Source organism: Morone saxatilis, unplaced genomic scaffold (assembly GCF_004916995.1).
Source record: "Morone saxatilis isolate NCDOM2014 unplaced genomic scaffold, NCSU_SB_2.0 Contig22, whole genome shotgun sequence".
Classification (NCBI taxonomy): Eukaryota; Metazoa; Chordata; class Actinopteri; family Moronidae; genus Morone; species Morone saxatilis.
Genome location: NW_023339785.1, coordinates 16,198,481 through 16,209,614, shown reverse-complemented (window position 1 = coordinate 16,209,614; position 11,134 = coordinate 16,198,481). Strand labels below are relative to the sequence as shown.

The 11,134-nt window shown below is 40.4% G+C and overlaps 1 protein-coding gene across 10 annotated transcripts in view; it reads right to left on the bottom strand.

Moving 5' to 3' along the window:
• Positions 1-6: 6 nt before the first annotated feature.
• LOC118333359 (collagen alpha-1(XXIII) chain-like) overlaps positions 7-11,134 on the bottom strand; it is a 121,127-nt gene continuing 109,999 nt past the window's right edge. For 4 of the 10 annotated variants that reach the window (XM_035668955.1, XM_035668953.1, XM_035668959.1 and 1 more), the window contains 22 exons: positions 8,988-9,014; positions 8,834-8,860; positions 8,639-8,692; positions 8,484-8,543; positions 8,283-8,327; positions 8,093-8,170; positions 7,883-7,906; positions 5,413-5,457; positions 5,242-5,286; positions 5,016-5,096; positions 4,871-4,924; positions 4,375-4,449; positions 4,245-4,271; positions 4,100-4,159; positions 3,943-4,014; positions 3,816-3,842; positions 3,638-3,691; positions 3,373-3,459; positions 3,070-3,162; positions 2,376-2,414; positions 2,176-2,184; positions 7-1,557 (listed from right to left, as the gene is read on the bottom strand). In XM_035668955.1, the coding sequence (XP_035524848.1) occupies positions 1,507-1,557; positions 2,176-2,184; positions 2,376-2,414; positions 3,070-3,162; positions 3,373-3,459; positions 3,638-3,691; positions 3,816-3,842; positions 3,943-4,014; positions 4,100-4,159; positions 4,245-4,271; positions 4,375-4,449; positions 4,871-4,924; positions 5,016-5,096; positions 5,242-5,286; positions 5,413-5,457; positions 7,883-7,906; positions 8,093-8,170; positions 8,283-8,327; positions 8,484-8,543; positions 8,639-8,692; positions 8,834-8,860; positions 8,988-9,014 (1,134 nt within the window). In that variant the 3' untranslated portion in view covers positions 7-1,506. Of the gene's footprint in view, positions 2,051-2,175; positions 2,185-2,375; positions 2,415-3,069; positions 3,163-3,372; positions 3,460-3,637; positions 3,692-3,815; positions 3,843-3,942; positions 4,015-4,099; positions 4,160-4,244; positions 4,272-4,374; positions 4,450-4,870; positions 4,925-5,015; positions 5,097-5,241; positions 5,287-5,412; positions 5,458-7,882; positions 7,907-8,092; positions 8,171-8,282; positions 8,328-8,483; positions 8,544-8,638; positions 8,693-8,833; positions 8,861-8,987; positions 9,015-11,134 lie in introns of all 10 variants that reach the window. The other 6 variants (XM_035668961.1, XM_035668956.1, XM_035668960.1 and 3 more) reach the window with 6 other exon arrangements.

The following is an 11,134-nucleotide window of genomic DNA, read 5'->3' as shown; positions in this document are numbered from 1 at the left end:
GTCGTGTTAACCTGAATATGGATTCTGCCTTTGAAAAAAAAGATAACTGCTGAATATTTTTCATATAGTATCAAAAAGTGCAACTAATATCAATGTAGCATAAACAGAAACTAACCACTAAGAAACCTGAACACATTTTTCCTTTCATGTGTTTGTATTTTTGTCCATGTAAACAGAACCAAATAATGAGAAATCTCTGTCCTGCATACATGCAGCCAAATATCTGAAAATTAGTTTTTTTCTATGTTCAACATTTCTTTAAACAATGCACGTGTATCTGTGGACGTGTGTGGTTCTGCACATATATAATATGCAGAGTAGAGCTTTAAAAACGGTACATAAAAGTATTTAAGCACCAAGAAATGATTCCATCTGAGAAAAATGTATCACGAAGACCAAAACACACCAATAAAAGTCATCTGATAGCAAAGACACAAACTTTTTGTGATATTTGAAAGAAAACATACACACAAAATAATTGAGAACCACTGTGCTAAGGCGTATTACTGAATGAAAATTAATAATTACCCTCAGAAAAGAACAGTTGTCTATACATTTGATTGAAATTTCATACTTTAGTCTGTTAGTCCTTCAGTCGAAATGACAAATATTGATTCAAAAATATCAAACAAACACACATTTAAGTCAGCAGCAAGAACTTACACTGTTGTCCAGATAAACTGTCATTATTTAAACATGTATTGATCAGAGATTAAAAGATAATGATCAGACACTGAAAATTATTAAGGAAATATTTTGATTGGCAATCATTTGTCAAGACAACTGAAACACTGTATCATGAATACTGAAAATGGTTCCTTCAGATCTGGCCTTTAAGTTTCACTATCGATATATTCCACAAACATGGCAATGCACAGGAATGCAAAATGTAACTGGACAAAAAACAGGTAAGAATATAACAAAATAAAACAAAACAACACACAAGTTACCACGGCCACAAGTGTAAGCCATAAAAAAGGTAGACTTACTGACTTTTCTGAATGGCTTGTTCGAATGGAAAGACTATCAAAGACTGCTTATTGTAAATGAAATGAATCGTTTGAGGTTTCAATGAGGGACCACAAGTCGTACAAGCTGTCAGGATGCTACTGTGTCTCGTTATGATCATGCATTTAATTAGTGAAAACCTTTTTTATAAAAGAGCCATAGAAGAGATCGTCACAACATGTTCAACGTATCTGTGCAGTAAATCCTTCCTTATGTGCCAGTGACGTCAGTGACTCCCAAATAACTTTTTTACTGGTTATCAAGCTATTGCCCAACATCACCAGCCAACCAACAGGTGTGTCTTGTCTTCTCAGGTGAATGTGAAGATGCAGTGTTGTCTGTCGCCCCTCCCCACCTCCTGGAGAGTTTCCGTAACGGAGGATCTGAGTGTTCAGTGTGACACTGAGGCATTACGCTCTGCTTCATAAAGGCCAGTCAAGCCCCTTTGTGCTCTCTGCCTGTCTACGTGTCCTTTCTCCACCGGGCCCCGCACCCCCTTCAGGGCTGAGAGAGACGCTTGCGTTTGAGCTTCTGTCTCGCCATTTCCTCCTTTTTTAGAAAACAGAGAGAGGAGAAGAGAGTACTGACCCACATTCCTCCATCTGCCACAGCCAGCAGATCTGTCCATCCATCCATGCATCCATCCATCCACGAGAGTGAGACTGGGTAAGTGCACACACCGTCATATCCGTACAGCGTTCATGATTACAATCAGGCAGCAAGTCAGACTTTGTTAGTAAGGCAGCTAGACTGTCATCTGGACTGTCCTTCAAAGTAAGAGTCCCACTGCCAGTTCAGTTTCTTCTCTTTAAAACCATGGCTGCATTCACTCAACACTGGATCTCTAGAGTTTAAAAAAAGTTTTCATAATACTGTAGATTCAAAAATGTCCTTGTTAAAAAAAAAAAAAATCTCAATATATTATATAAAACGTTTTATGAAAAAAAGGGAAAAAAAGGGAGTGGGTTGTTGGTGAAGTATTCAATTCCAATATATACCATATCAATATATACAGATTCCATGCTGCTGGTTAGTCACATCACTGCAAAACAAGAATAATAGGGATTATTAGTAGCATATCAAATTAAAATCAGAACACAAGCCCCTAAAATGACCTCAAATACTCATGCTTTACAATTACAAGCTCACACGCTGTAATATACTTACAAAATGTCCCTGTGTCAAATCAGAGTCAAGCAATTATTTTAATGCTGACAATCCATGAGTAATAATCTCAGTGTATGCTTTGATTACATATAGCGTTAGCTTTTTACTGCTCCCTGACCGTGCCTGCTGCTGTTTCACAATCAAATGCTAATTATTCCATTAGTTAACAATATGCTTTAAAAAAAAAAACAGACACCCACCTTGTGCCAGCAGCCAGGTATGGGCATCCCATCATGTCCCTGCAGAGAGAGAGAGAACAGCGGTGGAGAGTTAACAAGCCAGAAAATGTCAAGTAATGCATGCTTGAAGACACCTTACAGTTCTGCATCCTGCTGATTTAAATACAACAGGTACAGGGTCTAAGGTGTGCACTGCTTATCTGCAAACTGATGTTATAAAATAAAGCAAAGGCTAAGCTATAAAAAATACAATTTCAAGCATACAAAAATAACAAAAAAGGTGCAAAACAATTATGCTGTTGATAAATTCTGATGTTTTTTTCCTGTAATCTGTAGTTTTTAAAGGGCAACATTTTGGGAAATACTCTTATTTTCTTCGTGGCAGAGATTTGATAAGAAGATTGATACCACTTTCATATCTAAATATAAGATTACTGGCAGCAGCCAGTTATCTTAGCTTAACATATCCTTACAAAAACTAAACTGTAAAGAAACATAAAAACATGATATGAGATATATATTTTTCAATGTATTTATTATCTGTGAATGTCAGTTTGAATGTCAATTTACAGAAACCCTACAGAAGACCTAAATATGGAGTATGGTTTGGTGATAACGATATGAATAAGGCATGAAAAAAAGTGTTTGAATAGAAAATAGCAACAGTAGATGCATAACATGCGAGAAGAGGAAGAAGGAGGCAAAGATACTGTACCACAGGACAGGGGGCCTCAGGGCCGGAAGGAGAAATAGGTGGAGGGGAAGAAAGCCCTGCCCCTTCAGACAGACCTTTAGTCTTATCACAACCCTGTCAGCAAGAGCCAGTAAAACATTCACAGCTTTAAAGGAAGAAACTCAGAAAACACAGATTGACAGAAACAGTGCTGATAGAAGAAAGTAGGGAAATATAGTGTGTGGGAGGAAGGGGTTAGTAGGTATATCAGTTCAAATGTGTGTGTGTGTGTGTGTGCGTGCGTGCGTGTGTGTGTGTGTGTGTGAGTAAAAGAGAGAGACATACCACAGGACACGGCTGGTCCAGGCCTGGAGGACCCTGTTCTCCCTTCTGGCCCTTTAGACCTCTCTTCCCCACTGTTCCCCTGTCACCCTGGACATAAGGAGGACAGCAGACACACACACACTAATAAATATACTTATCACACAACATTAGTACATCAAGACAAAACTGTTTGTGTCATTACAAACCAATACATGTCTGGAAAGGTAAAGATAGGAGCTTTGTGTTGATGATATAAAATAATTTTTTTTCTATAATCTGTACTAACCTTATCTCCTCTTTCCCCTCGGTCACCTTTCTCTCCCATCAGACCTGGGAAACCCTGGACAGAGAAACACAAATGGGTCAGAAGGTAGTTTATCAGAGGATACAGGTTAAAGTTCAATAACATTAAAGAACGATCTTATTGTAATTTTCAGGATCTAAATTCTCAGTCAGACACTTACATCCAGTCCAGGCTCTCCTGGTCTGCCCTGCAAACACACATTCACACATATGAATCATAATGCATGTTTTATTCAGGACCCACACAATCAAAATAAGATGGTAAACACATTTATGGAGGGTGCTTACTTTTTCTCCCTTTGCACCTGGAAGTCCCACTAACCCTGCAGACCCAGGTAATCCTTGGGGGCCGTCTAATCCCTGCAGTTAAAGTACATTATCATCACTGTGCCGTGTCTAGGTACATCATGTCTGATTATGATAGTAATGGATCAGTGTCACTTACTTGGAGTCCAGGAGGGCCAGCGTCCCCCTTCTCTCCCTTCATCCCATATCCAGGCTCACCCTGCATCAGAAAACAGAAACACTGAGCACCAAACAACACACTATAGCCTCCATCACATACTAGATCCATGGTCTGGCAGTCTTACCTTAGGACCAGGCATTCCGTGCAGCCCCTGAAAAACATTGTGTACTGTGAGTGTGACAGTTACAGGTGTAAACAACATACTTGACTTGAATAGGTTATACCTGGATTTAGATAGTGATATAAGTACTCACCATGGATCCAGGGGAACCAGGAACCCCTGGTGGGCCGGGTGGGCCAGGTGGGCCTGGCTGAGAAATCATCTGAACCTGAGCACCAGTAAAATAAGTCAAGCAGGAGCAGAAAAATCATTGTTGATACATTTAACTTATGATATACCCAGAGATGATTGACTGATTAAAGGACCACCAGTGTTTCTGCACATTTTAGCTCCTCAACCACAAGTCATATATATTTTATATCACTCCTGTTTTTACAAAGCATGTTGAAGAGTTTGGAATAACTAACGTAGCCTTGATGTTTATTGTGATTGATCACACAACTCAAGCATGTTTTGATCTGAAAACATTCACGCCACACGGAAATCAATGGAAACCGATGACTGCCTACAGGATAAAAAAGGCTAAAATATGCAAAGCTACTGCTCCTTCAAATGATTGACCCTTATGTGTCTGCATGGATCTATACACATATATGAGTGGTGATGAACTGTGCGGGTGTTACACGAACCAGGTTGTCGTCCATTCTGCAGTCGCCTTTCTCTCCTTTGTGTCCGTCCATACCCTGAGCCACAAAGAGCAAGATAAACTTCCAGCTGTTTATGTACTTTTCACTGTTTGTATATCAGAGAAACTTGTTTATTGTCACTACTCACAGTAGGCCCAGAGAGACCCATCTCTCCCTTCTCTCCTCTCTCGCCAGGTCGTCCTGTCTCACCAATTTCACCTTTAGGTCCCTGGAGGCCAAGAATCGAAGCAGAGATGTCACATTCAGCATAATAAGAAGTAGTGGAAAAATAAAAGCTCTCAAACCACCAAATATATCTTAAAAAGGTGTAAACCAAGTTGATCAATGTAATTTCTGCCTCTTTGCAATCTTACCTTCTCCCCATCAACTCCTGCTGGTCCAGGTAAACCAAGCTCACCCTGGAAGAAGAGAGGAAAGACTGATGAATATGACTGGCTTTAACTAACATAAAATCTACTTGGATTTTCATGAAACCTAATTACTAGCATATGGCCGTACATTAGTTAGACAACAGAGGGATTTACCTTTTCCCCTGGATAGCCTGGGGGTCCAGGTGGTCCAGGTGGGCCCTGGAGAAAGACATAAATTGAGTGAGTGATACATCAAATTGCCCAGATAAACTTTATGAATTAGAATTTAACTGTCGTGCACCTACAGGAAATGGCCACTTGGGGTCAGTGGAAACAAGCTGTTAACACAACACTGGCACATCATCTCTTTTTAAGTTGGTGGTGAACTTGTTAGCAAACAGTATAATGCACATCCAGCAGATACGGAGCAATATTAGCATCCATGTGTATGTCCACCTGATAAATGGGTTCCGATAATTACTCTCCATTAACTCTCCTTCTCTCACGGACTCCTGAGGGAAATATCTGGCTCTTTAAGTACCAAATACTCCACTATGTTCACCAGTTGCTTACTTTTCCTGTCTGTCTAGTGGTTGTGGTGTTGGAAAAGGTAACACACAGTGGTCTTTTTGTGCTGAAAATGGACGACTGTTGTGGACACAAACACTGCCGAGAAGAGTTGTGAGAGTAAACCTAAACAGTAAAGTTGCAGGTTGGAAAAGAAAAAGTCACTGTGAAGCTCTATAGAGCTGAGGGGAACTGCAGAGATATTGTTAAAATGAAGCAGGCTTGTCACAGTTAATGCACCCTTTCACCTAAAAGAAGCCATGTGACCCATTGTTAATATAAAATATCTGATTATAGCCAATTATATCTGTCATTTTCAGACAGTCACAGAGACATATTGTGTATATATAGCTGTTTACTCTGTTTACCACAATGGTGGAAAAACTGGGAACTCTCAGAATTCCACCATAAGGCTTGAATACGAGCCAACGCCAAACAATACAACAAAGCTGATGGATTTCATAACGCAATCCTGACAGTAAACAAAGCTGTTGACTACTTTCGTTCACTCTGTTCGCTGATCACAACCAACTTGAAGCAATTTTATCTCACAAAGGTTGTAAAACAGTGCTGAATGTGGTTTGTGCTACACAAAAGCCTGGCGTCATTTTCCATTGATTGTTTTTCGATGCAGGATGAGACTGTTGCACAAAAGGAGGAGAAACAAAACATTTATGTGACTTTATGTAACACTAACAATGGATGAAGAATTGCATACCATATCCATCCCATGCTGTCTACTATGCTGGTTGATGAGTGACAGCCTCTTAAATCACGCTCCATAATCTCTATATGCACAGTGTTACACTTGTTTTTTTTCTCCCTCTGAAGTCCTCAGCCATCTTGAAGTCATAAAAAAAAGAGTTCATGTTGCCTCCCGGAGGTGTACATGCTGACTCTCTCCCTTTTTTCCAATTCCTAACTTTACGTTGGCCTCCCATTTAAGCCATGGAAACCAAAAGATGTTTACAAACATCTATTTGATCTGAGATACTCCATCATTGGAAAGTGAAGGCTACTCATGCAAATAATTACACAAAAAGCCGTAAAATGAATGATAGTAACAAACAACAACAAACCAAATAAAATTTCAGCATCATTTTAAACCAAATTCATCATCACCTAAAAGTTCACCACAGATGAAACCAATACGACTTTTCACACAAACAAATGAATGGATCATAACAAACTGGGTGGCCAATGAGAACTCCTCACTCCATAGATAACTCTAGCTGAGACCTTGCGTGTGATTTGGTGCCAACTAATCCACGTTGGCAAGAGGCTCGTGATAAGATCTCAGGTTCATGTTTTCATCAACTCCTTTGTGACTATCTCACGCTAGTGTCTACCAGAGTTGCATGCAGGAGCCCATTTTAGGCCGGGTTCAAGGGGACCTGGTGCATAGTGGTTTTTAATCAAATACACACTCCTCTGCAGAGATAGCCATCTGTTATTAGCATGTAGCACGGTACATGGAAGAATCAAAGGGTCTTGTGTATGAAGAGAAGAGCATGAAACCAAGACTGTGGTGACTATGAGGGGTTCACATCCTTTCCAATGCATTCCCCTTGTGAAATCACTAAGTTATGTAGAACAAGTACATAGACAAAAAAACACCATGCTGCCCTGTAGCAAAGTGGTGGCCACATATCTTGTGAGGAACATACATAGCATGAAAACACACTCAGGACAGTGTAACAAAGGCTGTTGATTTTTCTGCATGATTAAGCATGCTTCTTAAGGCTTCATGTTATCTGAACAGCTGTACTATATTTGCTGGGGCTGTGTATTTCATCCCAAATGAATACAAAAAAGAGCCTGGTACTAGTAAACCCTTTAGATGTGGAGATGTAGACTCTTAAGATGTGGTCTCTAAAGTGACATCCAATACTTTTGAAGTATGTAGTTGTGGGTAGAGGGCATCTACAAGAGCAAATATCCACTGGCTGAAGCAAGTGGGATAAGGTGTGGATACATACAGGATGTGTGCTTATGCAAGTCTGTGTAAGTCTATGCATTATCAGATGTTAGTCACTGATCACTCGACCAAAACCATGCAGACACAACAGCAGATTACCGAAACACTGATGGTGTTGATGGCCTGTCAAGAAGAAATGGCGACATGTTCAGTTTTGTGGTTTTCGAAAGAGAAAATATTCAAATGTGTGTTTCTCAACACACTACCATTTCTGGGCTTGTTTAAAGTTGTGCCTGATGTACTAAATGCCCGATGGATTACATGATGTAACCATAAATCTGGCCTCATTGACACTTTAATATCACTCACCTGGAAAGCATCTAGAAGCTTCCCATTGAAGTCAATGATGTCTGAGGAGCCTGTGGCGCCTTTTTCACCAGAAAAACCCTGAAGTAGAGACAGAAAAACATGAATGAGAAATACATAAATAACTGAAGATAATCACACTATAGGTGTTTAATACTATAATAAAAGTATGTTAAAAGGGTACGACACATACCATGGGTCCTTGTGGTCCTTGCTCTCCTACTTCCCCTTTGTCTCCCTGTGTAATGCACAGATGAGGCATATTAGGGTAAAACTCTCAGGCAATTAGATACTTATAATTTTTTATATAGCATAGAAATTAGGTAGTTATTATGAAAAGTACTAATTATTGTCATGTATATTGTTTAAATGCCATTTCAGATTGGTCTTCTACCTTTAATCCTGGGAGTCCATCCATGCCTCGCTCTCCTTTTTCTCCTATACCTGGCGCGCCCTGTTTCAATACAAATTAAACATTCAAGGTCAGTGCATGGAAAGACAGATACATTGAAATAATCAGCATGCAAGATAAGTAAAGCTTATCTGTACCTTTGCTCCTGGAGGACCCTGTGGTCCAGGATATCCAGGCTCACCATCTTCGCCCTGTCAGTTCATTAAAAGTCAAAAGTACAAACTTTTAGTTACATGTTACCTATGGAGCAGACAGCAATTGGGGTGTTTGAGGAAAACAAGAAGTAGGACAATTCATTTGTATCAAAGGCAGTAATCTATTAATGATCTCACCGGCTTCCCAGGCAATCCCTGTGACCCCTGAGGAAAAAATATATTTAGTTATCGTAATTATCCAGAGACAGATAAAAAAAAGACTTATTACAGTGCTTCATAAACAACAATCAAATAGCTTGAGGTGTTAACTGGCTTTGACTCTTTGACTCACCTCAACGCCATCTCGACCTGGAAAACCCTGAGGACAGAGGAGAAACTTAATTATTGTCTCACCTTCAGGAAACTCTCCATCAAAGAGTTACACCATTCTGACCACTAGATGTCAGTGTTCCATAAGGCATGACCAGTCAATGGACTTAATCAAGCGCTTCTTCAGAGAGCAGCGACAGAAGGAAAAAAACAGATGCAGATACAGATACTTTTGCAGGGCACAAGGACTACACTCATGAATGCTTTCATTAGTGGGAATCATATGCTACGGCTTTCAAAGTCACCAGAACTCGATCCAGTTGAACACCTGCAGAAGATTTTGGACTGAACTGTCATCAAACCATGAAATGAAAGAATAACAACAAGAAGACACATTAATCTGTTTTTTTTCTTTAAATTCTTGCCCATCTATATTCAAAAAGCTATCTATTTTGCATTTGGCAGGAGGATGACTACAGAGCCCTGGTCAGGACTCGGTGTATGGATAAACGCTAAGCCACAGCCTCCCCACCAGCACGAACTGGAGGAGATCTCCATATTCTCTTTCTGGCATCTGTCCACCAGTGATTTGGCTTATTTAGGTAAACAGACCTATCTTGGCTGTTTGTAAGGGCCAGGTGGACGTGTGCTTAAAGCGGCTAAACATCTGCTATGAAGTCATCCATGGCAGAGACAGCTTAGTGGGATCTTGTGCAAGAGTCCTCTCTCTCTCTCTCTCTCTTTCTTTCACACACACAGACACACACACACACAGGGACACACACTCTGCTATCAAGTACTTGTGTTTACTTTTTCACTCAGTGCACTGTAATAAATGCATGATATAAATCTGAGGTTATAAGCCTTCCGCTCTGTCCTAATATTTTACAATAATGTGCAGAAGCTTAGATGTTTCCCAGCTGGTTTTCTTCCTCTTCCTCTCTGCCAGCAGATACAAACTGTCACCCTGATCTCCTATACTGCTATGTGGTCCTCTTTTATTATTATCCTCAGTTGCTCCAGCAGCCTTTTAACCTCCTTTCTCACCCCTCTTACCTCCTCCTCATCGTTTGATCTTTCCTCCACAGCAGCGGGAAACAAATCACCGTTGCAAATAATTTTTAGCACTTCTTTTATCCTGACTGCAGAAAAGGATGGATGTAGACCAGTTCAGAAGTCAGATGCATGTTCAATTATAAACGATACTAAATTTACTTGAAATAATTCCCTGAACTTAGACTTAGAGAATAAGGCAAATTATTTTCACACACAATCACCACAGCGGTTTTATCTAGCCCCACATCAGACAGAAACATAGCTGCAACTTTATTTGTGCTGTCATTCCTTTACTTTCCACTTTACAGATACAGTTGACATTAAGGGACACCCACGCTGGCAGGCTTGCTCACTTTCTCCTGCTCGGCCCACTCAGACATCTGCCCACAACATGTAGCGGCGCTTAGTGCCACTCTGCTTTGTTTTGTGGTTTTGTGTTGTGCAACACATTTTAATCAAATTGGAGAATAAATTGGAAATTGACTAGATTACAAGACAGACCCCTTTTCTCCGACCCGTCTGTTTTCAGTCATTTTCTGATCTGTGCTGGCTTTCTCTTCTGTCAGTTCTGCATAAGCTCTCAACTCACCCACACTGAAACCAGCACTTTGCTGTCCTGATGCCAGCTGAGGGTAACAGAGCATTCATTCCCTCACTTAGATAAACAAAAATTACCTTCATAGCCTCTTTCTTTTTCCTCCATCCTATAACCACAGCTTTAAGCGGCCACTGCATAAGAACTAAACTCTGGGAAGCAGAAAGTTAATTTTGAGAAACATAAACTGCCTCAGGGAAAGAGCACAACTATTGTTTGGTGAGGCCGGCAAACTGCCCATGAACTCGCTGCAGTGCCATATCTGTTTCAAGGGTGCACAGCAACACAGTCGTGGTAGGAGGGTGGGAGAATAGGGGCGTACTGGAGAACTTTGTGGCCGCTGTCTTACACGAAACAGATGAGGCCAGGAGTAGAGCTGCTATTCTGGGAGCTTTTAGGTAAGCCACAGCTCACTGGCAAACCCGGAAGAATGAGAATATGGGTTTACTGCAATTTACTGCATAGACCCTTTCCCCCTTAATACATGTGTATAAATGCAGATTCACACACACACACAC